The sequence below is a fragment of the Anas platyrhynchos genome, chromosome 1 (assembly GCF_047663525.1).
Source record: "Anas platyrhynchos isolate ZD024472 breed Pekin duck chromosome 1, IASCAAS_PekinDuck_T2T, whole genome shotgun sequence".
In the NCBI taxonomy this organism is placed as follows: domain Eukaryota; kingdom Metazoa; phylum Chordata; class Aves; order Anseriformes; family Anatidae; genus Anas; species Anas platyrhynchos.
In genome coordinates this window covers 67,978,265-67,999,874 of record NC_092587.1, presented here as the reverse complement: position 1 = coordinate 67,999,874, position 21,610 = coordinate 67,978,265, and the positions used below count along the sequence as shown (strand labels likewise).

Genomic DNA, 21,610 nt, shown 5'->3' with positions numbered 1-21,610 from the left:
AATCTGCTGTTTGTTTAGTAAAAAATTTGCACATCCTTTTAACTGTTCACTTATATCAGGCATATGAAGACGGGAGATTGTTATAATTCTCAGGAACAGTTAACACTCAATTACATTTGATTTGTCAGAACAGATGTGTCAGACCACTTACAAAAAACAAGCAAAAAACCACCCTTTTCACTGAACCCTATTTTACATACAATTAAAAAAACTTATAAATAATAACTTGACATTTTAACTGGAAGCCACAACCAGCTGTCAAATCCAATTATGATTTAATAGAAGAATAATTGGATACAATTCTCAAAGTCATTCTTAATTTTATTTCAGACACAGAACTTCTATTCACAACCAGAATCTTAAGATATGGCCATATAATGCTTGTCTTAGTTGAAGACGCTGCCCACAATAAATGACTATATATCCATGAAATTAAGACCAAATTTAGATATTCCGAAGTTTCAAGCATAGAAAATTAATACTGCTACAATTAAAAGAATTGTAGGAAAATACATGTAAGCAGAACAAAAGGACTACCTTATATGTGGATTTACAAATCTTCCTTGTTCTGATATGATCTACGTACTAAATTCTGAAAAGCCATAGCTTTCTTCTGTTATCCAGAATTGTAAAGCTCTGCTCAGCTATACTAGCATCACACAAGATGTTGGATGTAAAAATTAAGCTGTCTTGCATAGGTATTTAATTGAACTTAATATAAAAACATTTTGTATAAGATAAAGATACGAAGGGAGGACTTTCAGGTCTACTCAGAAGCATGCCTGAAACAATGATCCACCACTATTCCCTTATCCCCAAATATTTACTCCTTGCTAGACACACACAATGGAATATTGCTGTTTTTTGCTGTGTCCCAGAACGAATGGCAAAGCTGGGGTTTTCTACTTCATTTGGACTGGTTTGGGGGGAAACTTTTTTTTTTCTGCTGCTAGATCACACTTCAACTTGTTTATTGCACTCAGTAGTGCCATATAAAAGCATTAAGCATTTTTGTTCCACTAAACAGCTGTGTGTCTGGAGGTCTTTGGTCTTTGTTAAAGACATACTGCTACATTCCATTTCCAGATTTTTGAAATCTGTTTCCCATCAGAGTAGCTTTTATCTACTCATTACACTGCCCCATACCCATCTTTACTTGTATGCCATATATGAATAATACAAGGGAAAAACAGCAGATCTTCTGTACAGCTCAAAGATCTTTTATTTGTTCCAACAATAACTTTTTGGTATGAAAGCAGGCAGTCTTTTATCCTCCAGTGAGAGAGAACAACATTCTCTAAGCTCTGAAAAAGTACAGTGAAATCATTCTTCATCTATAAATTAGATTTAAGTATTAGCTGCTAACATTGTAACAATATCATAAAAGTCCAGTAAGATTTAGTAACAAAATGAAAAAAACACACCAAAAACAAACCGCAACAAACCACCAACAAACCAGTAATCATAAACAGACAGACAGCTAGAAGCACTGTTTGCAGTCTAGCATTAAGTGCATTGCTCCCCTTTTCCATTTTTTCCAATAACTGAAACATAATTAATACAAAAATTTAAAAGCACGGGGTTTAGAGTGTGTATCTTTTCTTCTAATATTAGTAGTCATTTCTAACACTTTTAAGATTCACTAAACATCAGTTTACTTAAAGTTTATAAGCTTTAACTGCTTTCTTGTAAGACAATAACAGCTAAAAGTGATGTTTATTATGTAAACAATTTAGACTGCTTTGCTTGTATTTCAGCTTATTAGGTACACTAGAATATATAACAAGAAAGATTAGAGAGCTGCCTGGATTTATTTATTTTTTTTCAATCCATTTGCAGCGCTTTAGGTCAATTTGATCTGTTCTTAATGAAACGACAAAGCAGCAATTTCTTTACAACCTTTCAAAGAGAAAGCCTGAAGACTTGTTTAAAATAAGAAAGCCCCATAAGAAAGCACAGAGTATGTAATGACCACCTAACTAACTGCAGTGTAATTGTAGAGCAATTGATGCCTGCATGACTGAAATGACAGATTAATTTTGACTCCACAGCTGTTTATCCACCAATGTATACTTTTCTGGGTAAAGAGACATAGCTAGATTAAGTTTCAATAATTCAGAATCTGTTAACTAAAATTACAAAGACAGAGCTTCTGTGTTTTATGACCTGATTTTTCTTGATTAGCACAGAAATACGCTGCACTTTAACAGAAAAGCATTTTAATTTAATCAGTCACGGCTTTCAATGTCACCAGCATCAACACTTTTGCCAATTCCTAGTGTCTCTTGCAAACTGAAACTCTCTCTTACTCTTCACAAGGCTGTGGAGTTCTGTTCATTTTCCTCAATTTTGTCATGCTTTACACTCTTCTTTGCTCTTAGCCTCCTTTAAAACATTATTATTGTACACCTTATTTCAGGACCGAATACGTTTCCACAGGCACACATCCTGTTTATCCTCTAAGGAGCACTACAGCCAATAATCCATAATGGTTAAGAAATCAGTTCTCCAACATACATATCGCCAGACTAGAATTGCAAGCAGCTTATTTTTCCCCTGTAAAATACATGTGACGTAGCTACATAAAGGTACTAACAGATTTCCTCTATGTTTCAAATGCAGCAGAGACTTCTACTCATATGAAACTGGACATTTACATTACAAGTATTCATGAGCACTGATTAGATTCCCAAAAGGAATCTAATTTCTCTTTCTCTTTTTCTTTCTAAAGGCAGAGCTTCAGTCTCCCTTCACTATACCTTTCATATCCCCATTTCAGTTACTTCATTTGCATGAGAAATCAGATTTAACTTGACATATTTACTTTCTAGCAACACAAGTAGTGAGAAAAGTACAATCTAGAATGTGAATGTATTAAAGAGGTGGTTGTGAATGGATTTGCCCTTTGAGCATACTTGACAGGAAGGAAGTAATTATATGAAATTGCTAATTAAGAAAGGAAAAGAAAAAAATAAAAGTAACAGGCCTGGATATTGGCAGCTACACAACTATTTCTTCCATTAAGTTAAGTAGCAGCTTATTTTTTCTTACATTTAGTAGCGAGTCAAAATTTATCTGCTTGCAGTGAAACTAGCAAACAAACCTTTCCTGAGCAGAACTTACCTCTGTAATAGAAGAGGCACAGATCAGAGAGCACAAACCACCGCTTCTTCCACAACTTCATTCCGGTACTGTCCTGTATTAATAAAAGCAATCACATAAGTACTTTTACATCTGCAAACAATAAACAGTTCACAAAGTAAACAGAGTACTACGAAACTGTGGTAATGTGCTAGTTTTCCTAGCTAAGTACTTATTTTAAGTACCTTTGACTTCTTTTTACAGACCTGATGCTGGAAACCCAGGAAGCCTGACTTTAACATGGTTCAAGAAGTGATGCAGTGGGAGCCCATTATTTCAGCATACTAGAGACTATAATCTACACTAAACAGAAACAATCTACACTTTTTTGTTAAATGAGCAAGATAGTACTTAAAAAGCCATCCTTTGCTTTATGAAGAAACTGTCTACTAAAATTCTAATCTTCTACTACTGCTCAAGTATCTAGAGCAAATTCTTTCCCACAAAGTTTATTCCTAAAGCTATTTCATTTTCTTTTATGTTTATAATCAATTTACACCGCACAACTCCGAATGAAGGACTGCCACTACACTGCAGCATAAATAAGCTGAAGCATTGCAGCATGCACATCCTAGCAGGATTAGATTTCATAAATATGATAATCTGCTCCAAGAAGAAAGGTACGTGTGAATTATCAATATTCTTTTCATGAATAGTTTTTCTGACAACCAAGAAGGATTCTATAATGAAATCCGAAATCTTGAACTATACTCAAGAAAAACTGTTGTTTTTAAAGAAATGTTTGCATCATTTTTAGCCTCTTATTTCGAACTTTGCTCTTTTTGGGGTGGGGGCAAGTTCTGAAGGATGGAAAAGGAATAAGTCAAGAATTAGCTATGAAATATTATTCAGAAAAAGTTAAAATAATCATCTGCTACAAAAGTCTTGATAAATAGAATAAGTAAACATTTCACAGACCCTTTCTTCTAAGGACTTCAAAGTGATTTAACAAATACTAATGAAGTCTAGAAGCACTGTCCGTAGCAGTCAGCTCCTATTTCACAGCTGGCAAAGCAGACACAAAGGGGGCAGAGACTGGCTTCCTCCCCTTACTGACAAGGTCACTAACTCAGTAGTGGATTAGAATGCAGGACCCCTGGCCCAAAGGACGCTGCTTATAAAAATCAACCTTATGATTTGAAAATTTCTAAACTTCTTCAGTACAAAGGATTAATTCAAACCTTCAGACAGGCTTGCTAAAGAAGCTGTTATGCAACATCACATTTCTCCCATCACTCAAAGACATCAACAGGTTTCTACATGGTCATGTACAAAAGTCTGTCAAAAATGAAACACTCCAGGAATGATCATTCTGCTTTCCTTAGACATAGCAGAAAGGCACAAAAAATGACTATGTGGTTCTCATATTTTATTTTTTTCTTATTTGGAAGTAAAACCCTTCTGTATCGGTAACTCACAAACTTTTTTCCTCATGATTCTGATTATAATAAATAGACAAAGAAAATTGGCATTACATGCAATGAGATACCACACCATGGGTCAAACAAAACTTACTGTACTCTGTGATTATATGATTATGTTAAGTCATTTTATTGTCAAAAAGAAACCTGCACATACTTTTACTGTAAATTCCTGAGGGATTCCTGTAGATTCCTGAAGATAATATCTATTGGTTAAACTCATGAGTAAATCAATTTTCATTTACTACTACAACATGAAAACATACAGCAATCATTCCTTACACAACACAATCAAACATCAAAGCATTTAAATCATTTTACACACAAAACCATTCCAATGGACAGTCCACTTCATTTGGACAATGAGATGGACTGAAAACTGGCTGAAATGCCAGGCCCAGATGGTGGTGATCAGTGGCACAAAGGTTGTGGTAAGTCTTCATCTGTGGGAATATTCAAAACCAGACTGGACACAGCCCGGGGCAACTGGCTCTAACTGACCCTGGATAAGCAGCGGAGGTTATGCTAGATGATCAAGAGTTCCCTTCCAACCTTAACAAATTTGCAATCTTAAAATATAGTTACTGTTTCTTCATGAGTTAAAGAACTGTACACTATAATGGACTTAGTTTTTGGGAAAGCAACATCTTTACACTACTTTGTATACTGAATATCCATTCTGAATATTTCACTATTGGATTGAAACTAGCAGGTAAGAATCTTTAGAGCATTCCACTAAGTTGATTTAGGTGCTTAACTTCACTTTCCACACATGTAAAACTCAATGCAAAGGACCTCAAAATGAAAAGCCAAACCATCAAAATGAGGAATTCAAAGGGCTCTAACTTATTCAGAAGTATGAAGCAAAGTATCAGCAAACTTCTGTTTCTACTGCAGGGGGAGATTTTTATACTTGCATATATACCAGAAAGACAGATTGTGTAACACTGATACTCATTCACACAAGTACCTGTGCTGTAATTTAGACTTTGTATTTCAGTCAACTTAGTTGATCGTCTCAGGATTAAAGTTGTGTTTTTTTTTCTATGCCAAGAAGTGTAATATAAATAGCCCCATAAAGCAAAAAAAAAACCAAAAAAAAACAAACCAACAACCTGTTACCCTCATGAATTTTCTCTCTCAACACTAAATGAGAATAGAGGCCACAAGAGTATCTAAACATGGACAAATCTACAAATCTACTACTAAACAGATACTTACTACTGAAAAAAATGCTAAAAAAATCTGTTTAGTAGTAAATTTTCAAAACTGACTCAACAGAACCCAGAAAGCTACTTTATCAGAGTAAGGAGAATAAATGACAGTGGATATTAAAAATTATATACAGGCATTCACATCTTGATAGAGTTTACATGACAAGTTCTTAGAGGGTTCTTGATGGACTTAAGAAGACATACTCCTAACATGACAATCAGTTTTGTTGTTTCTTGCAGAGTAAGAAAGTGCAGATGGTCTGGTACTGCAGACTAGCAAATCTGCAGGTATACTGTCACTAAACAATAAAGATCAAATGCTTCAGATTAGTTTACGTTCAATAAGAAAACTAAACTGCCCTCTATGATCATCAAGATGATCATCTTTGATTTAAGAAAACTATAATGTATATTGTCATTCCCCCATCTTTTCATATGTGAGAAATTTGCTTGATTGACAGTTTGCATTGAAAATATTTACTTAATTAAAAAAAAATGTTAACAGATACATCCTAAAACAAGAAATTTCAGAATTTCAAAAACAATATAATGGATCATATATCCTTGTCCCGTTATGTAAGTATGCCTCAAATTCATTTGTCTATTTACCACCAGCATCGGCCTAGACTTTTCAAGCCCATAAAGGCCTGGAAAAAAAATGCATATTTCTCATTTATATCACAATGTTGCCTAATAGGTAGATACTTAATTGAAATATTACATCAGTTTCTCCTACTTTATACTTTCACTCTGGCATTACCACAATTACATTTTCTACAAACATTTGTCTTCTGTATATTATACACCTTACCAAAAAGAAACCAACACCAAACAACCAAAAAAGCAACCCAAGATTAAAGGGGAAAGCGTACCTGTTTGTAGAGCCATCCACGTCTGACAACTGGTGCATTAGGGTTCCTCTTTATTGAGTTTGATCTCTTTCCAAAATTATGAACCTTCTTTGAAGATCGTGATGTCTAAATTAAAATGAAAAGGTTAAAGAAAATGTGGTATCAATATCTGTCAAAAAATTATAATGAATTTTCTTTGAGATCTTTTTCTATCAGGGGGATTACAGAATGCGAACTGTATTCCTTTTTAGGTGAAGAATTATGATAGTTACACTGGCTTCAAAATTTCTTCCTTATTTCTTTGCAAAAAATGTAGAGACAAATCCCAAAACAAAGATTTTTGTTGTTGTTGTTTAAATGATAAAGAACAAATACATATCTGACCTTCTTATCAGTCGGGTAGAAAATCTACCAAGTTGTAGGTCTAGTTCCATCCAACAGAACTGTTGTTAATTATGAAAAATTACATCACCTGGGTATGAAAATTCTACTCTTTCCTTTTTTAAACATAGGCCTAATAAATGAAAACATGCTCAGATTTCAACAAGATATAATTCACAGAGTTCTTGATGAGTCTTCCACTTTTCTAACACATAGGGTAACTTTCTAAAATTATTTCTTCCCCCTCAAAAACCTCCACACCATAAATCCCTTGGCTAGTTTGAATATTCAATATTTTACCTACTTGCACTAAGGCCTATTTTGAGTCTTTAGTCCTTAAACTCCGGCATTTACTTCTGCTGTCACTAATATCTTTTACATCCTTACAGCTATGCAACAATCACAGATGATTAAGAAAAGCAGGAAATATAAACCATTTCAGATTTCATTCTTCTTGTACTTGAGAAACACAAAGAAAGTGGAAAAGGCATAAAGAAATGCGCAGTGCTTTTCCAATTCACACTTCATTCTTTTCAGTCTACATTTAGAAAGTTTGTTGTGCAACTAAATCTGCTAAGTGTGTGTGTTTTAAATTCTGTAAGATTGGTGCCTCAGAAACCATGCAATGCAATACAGGAAAGCATCCCATTCTGCAGAAAAAGAAACATTCAAATAAGTTTTCTAAGCTGTGTTCTTGGCTCTGCTCCAAATCTACTATTTGAGTTTAGACAATATAATCTTGTGCTTCAGCTTCCCCATCTCTACTACTGAGACTAATTGAAAAGTTATGCAAAGTTTCTAAATAAGATGCTCAAATTGGAAGGCTAAACACACACTCAATTTTTGTTGCAAATTAGGGTATGGGTTTCTCTAGGAAAACTCAACATACCTCACAGAATTGCATTATGATTTATACATGCTTTAGAGAGAATTCCACAGTAGGTTTAAAATCAAACTGAAAGCTGCAATTTAAAATGATGTGCAGCTTTTGTCAACAATGCCATTTACTGAAGAGTACAATATAGCTTAGTCTAAAAAGAATGACATTACAAAAACTATGCGTGTTTGTCTGAAGTCTACAACACAATGAAACAAGGACTTTTTCTTTTTTTTAAGAATCGGAAGGGAATATAAAAACCATTTGAGTGCTTTTATTTCCCTTGGAGATACAGAAATTTGACTCAGATCTGTTTGGAAAGCAAGACAGATCAAGTGATTGAAAACCTAATTCAAACTGTAAATCAAAATCTTTCAGATCTTCATCTGGAAAATTCTACCAGTGCAAAATGGACATTTTTAAAGAAGCTAATAGAACTATGACATCTAGATGTAAAAAAGGAAAATACAAAGCACCTCTAACAATTCAAAGCACATTATAAAATTAATTCTATATCTATTCAATTAAACCACTAAAGCTCCTATATTGGCATGTTACATAAGAGCTGTGCCAAGAGATTTGGATCAGAAATAATTTATAACACTCATCCCTTCTCTAGCATTACATATTAAAGGGTCAAAAACTCATCAGATTTCTCCAGATGTCCATTACTTGTAACACGGTTAACACATGACTTCTGAAAACACAACCAACCACAAGTACTACTATTGTCACATCTACTAAGAGATTCAGGTAATTTAAATAGATTTCTCTTAGATAGGTCTGACTATAAACCATATTGACTCCAATTTCACTGAACTCTGAGAAAAGACTTAATGCATTAATTATATGTATTTGCAACTGTAAATACAAACATACATCAACTATCAACTAAACAGAACATGAAGTGATTTCTAATTTTAGCTAATACAGAGAACGGCTTAGAAGACTTCTGATTATTTTACCACAAGAGAGTATTTGTTCACAGTGATTTCTCAGCCTCCTTTGAGGCTGAGAATACAATACGTACTGTGGGATTTAAATATTGTAGGTGTATATATATAATAATTATTATCTGGTCTCAAACTTTTTAGACCATTATTATCCGGTCTCAAACTTTTTAGACCATCTCCTCCTCTTTTTATGTCTGTCATCCCAGACCATTCCACCACACGTCTAATATATCACATACTGGGGAAACAGTATGAAAGGAAATAATTAAAAATGGAAGGGTTCAAATACTTCTCACTCCACAGCACTGTAAGTACTATTCTATGCATTCTGAGGAATGGTCCTAACAACTGTGATGCTTCTGAAAACAGAAGCTACAGGACCGTGCACAGTCCCAGTACTGAGAAAGACGCTAGGAAATTCAGCCAGTGATAGTCACTCTTTCCCCAGCCTGAAGAAAAACACGAGCAAGGTTTTTGAACTCTGGACAAATCCAGAATAGCTGGAGCTGCACATTTAATCACTATATTAGCTGCTCTTCCCTCTATTCAGCTGCTAGGGGACACAGAATTTACGTAAAGCTTCTTTCCCATTTTCAGAACTGCTAAGTACACTTAAAAATGCTCTTCAACTACCAGAAAAGTGATCACTAAACTTACTGCTTCAGTATTTGAAAAAACAGGGCTCGAGAATCTTCTGCATGTAAAATCAAAACAGCAGGAATCTAAATTTTTGGAACTTTCAACTTCTGTTCAAAAATATGTTTCTAGTCTTTAAGGCTCAAATTTTTTTCCAAACCACAAACCAAGATGATACTGCCTTCTAGATTTTGTAGGCAATTTAGGTGCCTTCCAATATTGCAGTTTTCCATGAACTGAGTGGGTTTCTGCCTCAGCATTTTATTTTGGATTAGGAGGTTGCTTTTGAAAAAAAATCTCCCAATCATTCCTTCTAACTGTGCTTTGGTATGCATAGTAGAGAAAACTGGATTTATTTTAGGTAAGACTAAAATGTAAAAAGCACAAGGAACACTATTGGACTAACTTGAAGATACAACATGAAAATATCGTACAGGTGTTTGGTCCTGAGCACCAATAGTACCCTGCACATATAGCTCCTGTTTACTGTGCTATTTGCTAATGTAGATGTATCTCATGGTTATTACTCTGAAATTTCTGTCTAACCAGAACCCCGATAAGATGTGCACAGCTATGCCTAAACTAGCCATTTTAAGGCTGGACTGGCTTGAGTACTCTGTGAAATATCTATCGACAAACTGATGCACATTATTTATAAACAATCTGACATATCTCCTGTAATGTAGACTCCATTCCACTTACTGTGAGAAAACTGTTAGCACTGTTCTGTTGATAATCAGGGCTGCGATGAAAGAGCAGGGGAGATGAACTATGAAGGGGAACTGGCGACATGCCTCACTTTATGTACACATCAAAAAAAACGATCTCCCAAATTAATTTCAGGATATGTAATCATATTGGTCTAGGTAGCACTTAAAAAAGAGGAAAAGAGCACAATAAAAATGAGGAAGACTTCTTCATTTTAAAAAGAAAGTTAGAAATGTATGTATCTGTAGCCATAAGCCTACGGAGATCTTCCTCAGAGGTCTATGCTAGTGGTTTTAAATCTAGAAATACACTCCAAGCCAACACAGGAGAAACAATACTTTTTTTAAAAAAAAGTACTATGCCCAGGACTATGGTGTATTAATTGGTCACCATGCTTTATACAGTGGGGAAGAAGGAGTAGCAGTAAGACTTCTGTCTGGGAGAGAGTCATTTTTGTCTCACCTCATATGAACTTCTGAACAACAGTATCAGACCAATGAGTCTTTCTGCCACAAAACAAAAAATTCTTCAAGTGCCATGTCTATTCTGAATCAGGTAACATTCATGAAAGGGAGAATTTATTTCTACACCCCTCAACTGTCTTCAACTTAAGTTCTACCATAAACTTTACCTCCATTCCTCATTATCTTCCAACATTAAGCACATTCATTAGCTCTCTCTGCAAATAGGAATAAAAAAATAGGTGTTGTCATTTTGCTACTCTATAACCTACTTTCCTCACTGATATTTTATCCCTCCGATTGCATTGTAATACACATAGCCTCTACATACTATATTCAAATGTTGTTAAGACAGCTAAGAATATCCCAGTTGCGAGACAAACAATGAAAACGTAGATAAAAATTAGTTGTTGCATCCAAGTTGAACCAGTGGGCAACTCCTATATAGTTGTCTTTAAAAGCAATTTAAACCTTTAGCCTTAAACAGCCACCTAATAAGAGTCACCTAAGGCTGACTAATATTAGTTGTGGTTCCATTTAGCAATTACTCTCCTCCTAAAAACAAAACATTAAAAACAGGGCTGCAGAAATTCAGACAAGTTTACCTTTGAAAAGTGATGTACAGTAATTGCATATACTGTCCAATGCACTTATAACATTAATGATTAATGTAAAAACTAGAATAAATAGACAAGAGGAACGAAGAGTAGTGCAAGAAGTCCTTCAAAAGACAGAAGTATGCACAAGATGCTGAAGTGTCACTAATCAAAGACTGTAAAGAAATTAAAATTGGCCTGTAGCAACCTCAACTTCCTTCTTGAACACTGTGAAACAGACAGACTACTCTGAACTACTCTTTCGAAGGGAGAGTATGAAAATGTTTGTAGAATGTGTGCTCCCTAGATTGGAATTAATTTCCTACATTTAATCTGAAAGCGCTTCCTAGACAGCACCATTGTAGCTAATTTTCTGTGTAACTATTACTACAATCTGCACCACTATTACAACTCTTACTGCTTCATAAGCTGTCTGTCCTGCACAAATGGAAACATACAAAAATTGAGATTATGGATTTTATTACTGTTTATAATTAATTTGTGACTCCTTTTTTTCCCCCCAGCAACAATGACAGATGAAGACACTGTTTAAAAGCTAGACATCTTTTCTCATTAAATAACATTTTTCTTATGTCTCATTAGACAGCCAGAATCCTTAATTTATATTTAAAACAACAAAAAAAGGTGTTTCAAAAAAGCGCTTTAAGAAATCTTAGGATGTTTCTTTTCTACTACATGGAAAACAAATTATATCAGTTCTTTGAAATTAAGGAATCTGCTCAATTGAAAGACATTCCAAAATCTATTTTCTGTTGCAGGGTGGATTAATCTGCCAAAAAACACTTCTCGGGGCTAAGGTTTTCACTGGGTAGTAAAAATGTGTTTGTTTTTTTTTTTTTTCCCACTTGTTTAAATGATAACTGCTTGGTAGAAGATATTAGAGGGCTTGCATCTGTCAGCACCGATCACAGCGTTCATCTTGGTATTCTAACAAATTTAATGAAGGAAATTAATTTTGTTTCAGCTGCACTTTCTTTTTATGAAAGGTCTCCGAAATGGAAAAAATGCAAACAATAGCTTTGCCAACCTTATTCAAAAAACTTAAAGTAGATATAATTGAATCCATCACATGTATAAACATCTCGGCATTCATCTTAGCTTTCTGAGAAGCTGGGTAAATGAAGGAAGAGGGATACAACATAAGGTAGTCTTGGAATCTCCACGATTTTCCCTAGGAATTTTCTTTGGAAACCAGTATTTCTGGTTCAATGTCAGTAAATCATAGTATCGGCCCTTTTGGTTTACCACAGGGTCACCTTACATCTCTCTCTCTTGTAACCACTTCTTATAGATAGTTACCTTACCAAAAGAAATTAGCCAATTGTGTATCCCTAACAATGCTTACACCCACATGTCTGAGCAGTGACTCAAGATTTTTCTCATTTACACTTAAGTAATTATAAAGGTTATATTCTGTCAACAATTTAAGTACGTGCAAGTCATAAGATCTGAGATATCTGATAAAAATTACAGCTTCAGTGATAATTTCAAACACCTCAGTTTCCAAGTAAAACATCTAAAGAACTGAATGTCCTGAAAAGGTAACAAATACACTTTGTTTCTCTTTTAAAATGGAATACTAATAAAGTACTGTCTAGTATCTGGTGAAATAAATAAATAATTTTAACTTAATTTGGGCATACTTACTCTGCCCACAGGGCTCATTGGATGAGCAGCATAATCTGATGTCAGATTGTAGTTAGTTGCTTCACATAACATGCTTACTGGTCGCTCCTTCTTTTCTTCAGACGTCATCGCTGCAGCAGTCCTGAAAATAGAGTATGTAATAGCACTAGAACATGCTGTGTATGCAGACTGCTATTAAAAAGCACCCCTAGATGTAGCCTAATACAGGCTGTGTCCTACTTTTTCAATTTGAAAGCAGTTCATACTTCATTGTAAAGTTACCTACACTGTATTTTAAACTTAAATGTCATAGATTAATTTCAAGATTTTGTTTTGAAGTAGGATTTCTGTATTAGTTTATGGTGTTGGTGGGAGGGAAAAACATGAGACAAACAGGAAGAAATGCTCTCCAAAGGCTCCACATGGCTTTACCCTACTTCTGTGAGAATATGCACATTTGTGCAATTTCACATACTGCAGTTCTGGCAGTTTCCATTCTAGCTACGATACAAGAGGTGTCACAGCAATGATGATGAATTGGACACCCAATATCCAGCCACATATAGTATCTTGAAGTCAGGTCTTATATTCTCACTTTTACATTTCATTGTATATGCTACAAAATTAATGTGAAGATAGCAAAGCCAAGTTATTACTCAGTGGTTCAGAAACTGTCTCAGCTGGTCAAGAAAATAACCAATAAAGGAAAAACCATCAGATAAAGCAAGGTAAATTACACTTGATTGTTGCTATACAATTAAAAATGAATTGTTGGACATTTGTTGGATTATTAAATAGTATATGCATTGTTTGTTAACACTGTAGAATAACTGAAGTGAAAAATAGAAATCTACTCAGTTAAACAAAGTGCATTTCTACCATATATAACCAATTTGGGTTATGGCTTTTGTCTTTTTAGATAAAATAATATTAAGCATTTAATATTGCTTTCAAACAATTTAAATAAATAAAACTTTACATATGCTAATCTGACATGGAAAAAATAAATTAAATATCACAATTAGCAATCACTGAAGCTTAGCTCAATACTATAAAACATACAGATTAAAATTCGATAGCCACTTACTGTTCATTCACAACAAAAATACAGTTGTCCTGTGAAGGCTGTCCTGTTACTGGATGCTTACAAGTTACTTTTCGTTCATTATGACTGTGGAGAAGAGATAAGAAACAAGTTGTAGGCAATTCATAGGCAAAATTATTTTTCAAATTTCCAGCTCAAGTATATAAACCTAACACATCAAGTGTATCAAACCAGTGAAAATCATTACCAATGTTTTGTTAAGACATAGCACACACACATAAACAAAAAAGGATGATAAAAAGATGATAGAATTACTCAAAAAATCTTCATGAATATTCTGAAAATAGAAGACATTTGTGTTAGGTTGGTATTGCTTTTGAATTTAAAAAATAGTACCATAAGAGTATGACTAGTTTATACATGATCACTAATAATTTACTTCAGTGAAATCTGTATATACTTTTAAATAAGACTTCAGCTATGCAAGGAGTAGGCAAACTTAAGGCATAACTGCTCTGTAAGGATAAAACAACAATACACTGAAGGCAATTGTCTTCTAGCCTAAAACACAAAATCACTCAGTTAAAATCTTCAGATAAAGCAGATAACTATCCCGTGACTGGAACAGAGCAGGGTGCCACAGGCACAGGTCTGTTTTGGCCGATGACAAGCTCATGCGCTGCTCCCCTGCGCCTCCCCTGGGAGTACCTTCAGGTGCCAAGCAGCCTGTCAGCCTACAGCTTCACTCTCAGCAACACACACCACTCATTTCACATGATCTTGTTCCTGAACCGCAGCTGTTGCTGTATCACAGCAGCTCCCAGAACTTAAAAGAAATTGCCAAACTTCAACAGCTATCAGTTACCGCCACTCAAGAAGGAAATATTTCCACTAGCGCAATCCAGTCCAAGAGGGGATTGGAGGGATGGGGTCAAGATGAGTTGCATTTACTGCCCCCAGGATGTGCCAACCAGCTCATTCCTGCTGCAGACCAGGGCCTCTGTACCTGTGGTGTCCCTCCATGCTGCAGGGTCTCACAGCCCCAGTCATGCCACGTGTGAACACACCTGCAAGCGCGGAGCTGCCAACTGGCAGAGCAGCAAGCCTGGGACACAGTGAGGGGCAAGGAGGATGGACTGCAACACTCCCCCTGGAAACTCTCCCCTATGTCATGTAGGAAGAGAGCTGGAAAGGGGCACTGATGAAATTTAAACTTGGTTCGGTGATTTAAAAGCACACAGGCTGTATTCAGACTAAGGCCAGGCAATGAACACAGACTGCAGGTGGATATAGCACAGGTGTTTCACAATGAACTCACCTCATATTATTTAAAGTGTTAAAAGCATAAATGTCATCCAAATTATATAATGCAGAAAGCAAAACAACAGTAACTGAAAACAGCACTGTAAATGATGAAGAAACAATAGAATCATAGAATCATAGAATATCCTGAGTTGGAAGGGACCCTTAAGGATCATCAAGTCCAACTCTTGACACCGCACAGGTCTACCCAAAAGTTCAGACCATGTGACTAAGTGCACAGTCCAATCTCTTCTTAAATTCAGTCAGGTTCGGTGCAGTGACCACTTCCCTGGGGAGCCTGTTCCAGTGTGCAACCACTCTCTCTGTGAAGAACCCCCTCCTTATGTCCAGCCTAAACTTCCCCTGCCTCAGCTTAACCCCGTTCCCGCGGGTCCTGTCGCTGGTGTTAATGGAGAAAAGGTCTCCTGCCTCTCGACACCCCCTTACGAGGAAGTTGTAGACTGCGATGAGGTCTCCCCTCAGCCTCCTCTTCTCCAGGCTGAACAGGCCCAGTGCCCTCAGCCGTTCCTCGTACGTCTTCCCCTCCAGGCCTTTCACCATCTTCGTAGCCCTCCTCTGGACACTCTCCAACAGTTTCATGTCCTTTTTATACTGTGGTGCCCAGAACTGCACACAGTACTCGAGGTGAGGCCACACCAGCGCAGAGTAGAGCGGGACAATCACCTCCCTCGACCTACTAGCGATGCCGTGCTTGATGCACCCAATAATTCCATTTAAAATATTTACTTCTGCAAAGAATACTTTTTTAAAAGTTATTGTTCATTGTAAGATTTTATATAACACTATGTCTTCTTTTATCACAAGTTCAGCCCTAAAAATACTCCTGGACAGAGAACAAACCTGGAGGAAAAAAATGTGCTTCAGCTGTAAGGTGGCAGAAGAGGTGCAAAACACCAGGAGTCCTGAATGCCACGTTGTCCTTAGCAGATACCTCTTTTATTGCCTGTTTGCCTCATCTTTTCAGCTTTCAAAACTAGGAAGCACAACTCATCTTGAAAATGTTCTGCTCTCTACCGTTCTCACTTTATCAAACAACCTAGACTTTACAAGACTATCTTAACATTCCCCAGGTTCTAGAAAATCCCTTTGAATCATAATCACTTTGCAATTTTTGAGCATAACTTAATTACAAGTTACCTCCATATAAGAGCCTAATAAAATATTCACTCTACTTTCACGAATGGATAGTTGGACGAATCTGCATAAACCTGAAGTCCAAGATTAGAATTCTAACCTAGCTTGTTGCACACTCTGTCTCCCCTTGCTGCAGTTTACAGACACCTAAATGGATAGACATGTTATGGAGCTTAGCTAAAGAGATGAACTCCAGTAATTAATCTTTATCTTCTCACTAAATTCAGCAGAATCCGAAGGTCAGCTTCTAAAGAAGCTTCTGTTGGAGCAGCTCATCCATCCCAATGAGGGGACTGGAGACAGACCACTGGGAGAATGTTTGTACCATTCCAAACAGCCATGATCCCACAAACACCTTTCAAGTGAAAATGGTCCAGAAGTAAACTAAAATTAAATATTCCTGAAGAAGCATCCCGTGTTTGCTTTATTTATTTAATTATCCCCCTTCTTCACTTCCAAAAAAAACTTTTTTTATTCACTCAAACATTTCAGAAACTCTCCTACCAAGCATAAAATAAAATGGAGATGAGCTAGCACTTCATAGGTTTTGACAAAATGATACTGTTCACGTTAAACCTTGACAGCTGGCTATCAGCTGATGTCCAGAAACATTCAAAAAATGGACCAGGACTTCTGGTCAAGGAGCAACAATAATCAGACTGCTACAGTGGTAGCGCATCTCAGGAACTGTGTGAGTGCACCCGGCCCACACTGACAAAGGAACAGGCAACACTCAAAGATCCTAGAGGGACAGTCATACAAAACCAGAAGGGAAAATGGAAATGGGGAGGAAAAGAGTAGAGAGAAGAGTGGGTGCAAAGACGGATCTGTTTAAGAATATTTTGTTTCAGTCTCAAATCATTTCGTGAATCAGTACTCTAAAAGTATCAAAATGGTTTTGGACAAAACACATTTTTTTTCCTTACTACTCTATTTGGCATTGAGATGTATCAAAGTGTAGCTGACATTATATACAAAAGGCAAGAAAAATCATAGACATGAAACGCTCTCCTGTGGGATATGAAATTCTTTCTAGCATTTTAGAAATCTTCCCAGTCACTTCTCTCTAAACAGGGGAGACAATGGAAGAACAATCTTTTTTTTTATCTTCTTCTTAGGAGGAGATGAAATCTCATGAGTAAATGCTGGAAAATCAGCTTGTACAGAAGTGTGACTACTATAAATACTATAAAACTGGATGAATAGACTTCAAATAAATCAATTTGAAAACCTGTTCATTACTCATCTGAAATACTGCATTTTTGGCACTCACTTAGCTGGTATTTTGACAAGACTCCTCAAAATACTTGTGTAAAATGTAGAGCATCTTGGTAATTATTGTCATAACTCTCCTACGTAACAGTAGGTAAAGGCATTCGTTTTAAACCAAATCTTACAGAAAGTTTCATTAAAAGCTACCACTCAACAGTCACAATCTTTTCTACATCCAACTTAGACAGTTGTTCAGTCATCTAAGAAACGTAACTTTGGGTCTACACACGAGCTTTATATCTCATCAATAAATCTTAGGGGAAATAAAGCAAAAATATGTTCTTTTACTGAAAACATAATTTTCAATTTTATACAAACTCCAGTCTGCAATTCAGAGTTTCAGCTCTGCATATTTTTGTGTCTGTACTTTTATTACATGGTAAAGACTGATTTACTTTGACAAAGGCAGAAAGAAGCCAGCATGCTAACTTTCTGGTTGTGCAGAGATAAAGCCTCCAAGACATATGGAAATAACGCACTTATGGTTGAGGTTAGAAGGGGCCTCTGGAGGCCATCTGCTCAAGCAGGAACACCAAAAGCACGTTGCCCAGGACCACATCGAGGCAGCTTTTGAAGATCTCCAAGGAAGAAAATTCCACAAAAGTCTCTGATCAATTTTTGGTAACAATACTTTGATAGCACAGGGTAACTATACACAAACACTGCTGTGCGTATACTAAAGGATGTAAACTGGCCTTTGGTATTTTAGCATCCATAGTGAGGTTGTATTAATGGCTTGCTACACACTAGAGCAAAGGTAGAAAAAAATTCCCCGTATATATCATCAGTATTCGTGAGGATAGTCTCAAGACTCAGTATGTGGCACAAACTATTAACATTTTCCACTGGGATGTGTTGGACTCCAGAAATGGACACAGCTGACTGAAATGACACAAGAGAGCAGCAGGATAATTCATAGTTCTTGCATGTATCAAGTTAATTCTTGGTTCTTGATTCCCATAGTGGGCCTGAACAGTCAACTGCTGTAAAAGGATTTAAACAAAATCAAACAACATAAGAAAAAAAAGCCACACTAAAATAGCTTGCTCAGGAATAAGTTCCATTTTTAGCTATCTCAGAGTAAGACAACTGAACAGGACAATTTGACCTATTTTCTCTGAATTTCTAAACTTCTTCCTGATCCACTCCTCTGAACACTGCAGGCTTTGGCATCATTTAGCAGGTAGCTCAGCTTTGGCACATGGACAAGCCCTCAGAGAAAAAGAATTTATCTTGTTTAAGTTAGAAGTTGACTACAACCTTGAATTTGACTCGCATTATTTGCCTTCTTATCCACTCTTTCTCCTTTCCATTCCTGGAGAGTCTTTGTCTCTTTAAAAGGCAGTATTATTTTTCTTTTCATCAATGCTAGACATGTTTAAAAAATCTTGGTTTTAATCTACTCCATAAAAGTATAGTAAACAGCAATCTTTTTGATAGCCAAATGTGATACAAGGACTACTAAAAAAAAAAAAAAAACTCAAATACTTTATTCAGATATATTATTCTATTTGTGAGTAGCAACATAATGCACAACTCCAGGAGTGGCACTTGCTGTTTTGATTTTACCTTGTGTTTTACAGGATTGCTGACCCCAAAATCCGGTGTATTCCCATGTTTTCTTCTAACCAGCAGCACTGTGAAATCATCAAATTGAAAATTCTGTCCAGTTTTGTCATTTTGAAATTGCTATGATCTTTATTAGTACCAGGATTTTTTGGATAGGAAATCAATTCAGATTATAGCACTAGAAATGGGAGGAAAAAAAAAAAGATATCCAGTTGGTAGAGGAGGATGCACACAAAATTGAAGGGTCACACTATCTTTCTCTGGAACAGGGCAGTTCACTCCAAGGTGAAAGTGGTGAGAAAGATCTGAGTACCAGGGTGGGGATATCTAGTTTGGTGTCTCTCCACTGTATGATTTGCTTGAGTTCCCTGTACTCTCAAAAAAAAAAACAAACAAAAAAACAGAGCTGAACCAGAGCTCCCAGAGACGCATCTGGTTTTCTCCCACTGAAATTAAAGCTAGATGCCACTTCAAAGCTTCTCTCATGCCCTTTCTTTATATACTTTATTTATATGGCCCTAGATACTAAGACCTTCTCATTTGCTCATTCTCATTGTGACCATCAAAGCAAAGGCTGAGTTCTACTTCACTGAAAGAATACAAACAAAATCATAAACCAAGACACAACTTTCAACAAAACTCCATCTGTAATTTAGAAAGACTGCTCCTTTTGGCAATGCTGAAGAATACAATTCAGAAGACTGGTATACCAGACATCTGCCTCCTAACATTTATTCTAAGCCTTAGGTAAGACTTACAGTCTGACAATCGAGACTGTATTATGCAAGCATGCAAGCCTTTTATGTCACACAGTACATAGAGATACTTTAGATGAGAGGCAAATTTATACATTTTTTATACATGCTTCATTACAAAATATTTTAAAATTACAGATAAGGCAAAAATTACATGACCAATGAAGTTCTCTTCTCCAGATTAATGCCTTTTTTTTTTTTTTTTTTTTTTTCACTGACATTTGAAGGTAAGATTAAACTGGAAACACATATAAGGACAAGTCCAGTCCAGTTTCATTCAGCTTCTTTGAAGCATTTCATTCCTGTACTAAGAAAAACAATAAAAAAAAAAATCACATCAGCAATTTTTTACCATGTATGCTTGCTTTCTAACATAAGAATGTCTCATTACTAGCTGAAATAAATGCAGTAACTTACAGTTATCTAATAAAAAGTTGTCTGAATTTGGAAAAAATTTAAGTAAATGCAGTCCCTACACAACTGTTAGAAAGGATGTGGTCTGTGGTTGTACAAAGTCTTCTGCTTTACTAAATCTGTAATGCCACATTGTACAGTAAATAGCATATGCAAGCATTTTTTTTTGTCAGTATTGTCATACTCTACAATTATGAGTCTTTTTTCAATTAAAGTTTTTAAACAACAACTTTGGAAACCACATTGCTTGGCTTCACTCAAAGACATACGAGTACAGTAATTTAACATCAGGGAGTCTCTACAAAAGAAGGTATGAAGAGACAGTAAGTTTCAAAGCACACAAAGTGCTGACAGACCTGTATAACATCACATACACTGCTATAAGCAAAGCATTTAGGATCCTTTGGGCATGCACATACTTAGGAAGGTGCTCGCAAAACTCTAATTTTTCTTGGCAGACAATGCAACAACTAATCTATAGGTGCTGCTGCCACCAATTTCTTCATCTGCTTTAAGGTTTTTCAGACAACAAGTCTGTTGTCCAGATTCTTTCAGTTCAAAGGAAGGCTGTTACAGTCATGGGAGTTTGGGTATCATTGCTGCTGCTGTAGTAAAACAGCACCTGGACATCTCTATACAGCTATATACATCTCTATACAACATTTCAATCATTATTGATATTTATTTCTCAAAATAAACATATATTCATAAGATATTAGTATTTATTCCCCCCCAAAACAAACAAACAAACAACAACAACAACAAAAAAAACACAACACCATTGCCCTGAAAGCATAACCCTTTCCTACAGTGGGACCCTTCTAAAACCAGATTTATATTTTAATGAAAATAATTATATAAAAGCAAAGCCTTCTCATGATAGAATTAACATTGTTTTCCCAAAAGTTTAGGGGAATGTCTAATTCACTTTATAGATAACATTTGGGAAGTTGTAAGATACTAAGATTCAGTAAAGGCCACAAAAATGTACCAATTTGTGAAATGTACTTGCTGTGTGTCACCAATGTACGTACGATTTTGCTGTATACATTTTAAGCCCTGTGTACAGTGTATAACTTAGTTTGATAATAGCACTGCAGTTGAAGAGAATTGTCAGTTCTGTATTATTCTACAGTAAAAATGGCTACAACATTGTTTGCTGCCTGAGACTGTTTGAGAAAACGGGAAGGTAGGTGTTTACAAGGCACAACT

General features: G+C 35.9%; 1 protein-coding gene across 26 annotated transcripts in view; it reads right to left on the bottom strand.

Annotated features, from left to right (window-relative positions):
* Positions 1-21,610, bottom strand: part of PLEKHA5 (pleckstrin homology domain containing A5) — a 167,149-nt gene that overhangs the window by 52,554 nt on the left and 92,985 nt on the right. For 24 of the 26 annotated variants that reach the window (XR_003497894.3, XR_003497906.3, XM_027459833.3 and 21 more), the window contains 4 exons: positions 13,974-14,057; positions 12,908-13,028; positions 6,649-6,753; positions 3,124-3,196 (listed from right to left, as the gene is read on the bottom strand). Coding sequence is in view for 23 of the 26 variants with exons in the window: in XM_027459833.3 (XP_027315634.1) it covers positions 3,124-3,196; positions 6,649-6,753; positions 12,908-13,028; positions 13,974-14,057 (383 nt within the window). In the remaining 3 variants the exon portion in view is untranslated. Of the gene's footprint in view, positions 1-3,123; positions 3,197-6,648; positions 6,754-12,907; positions 13,029-13,973; positions 14,058-18,770; positions 20,292-21,610 lie in introns of those variants that run through there. The other 2 variants (XR_005262579.2, XM_027460031.3) reach the window with 2 other exon arrangements.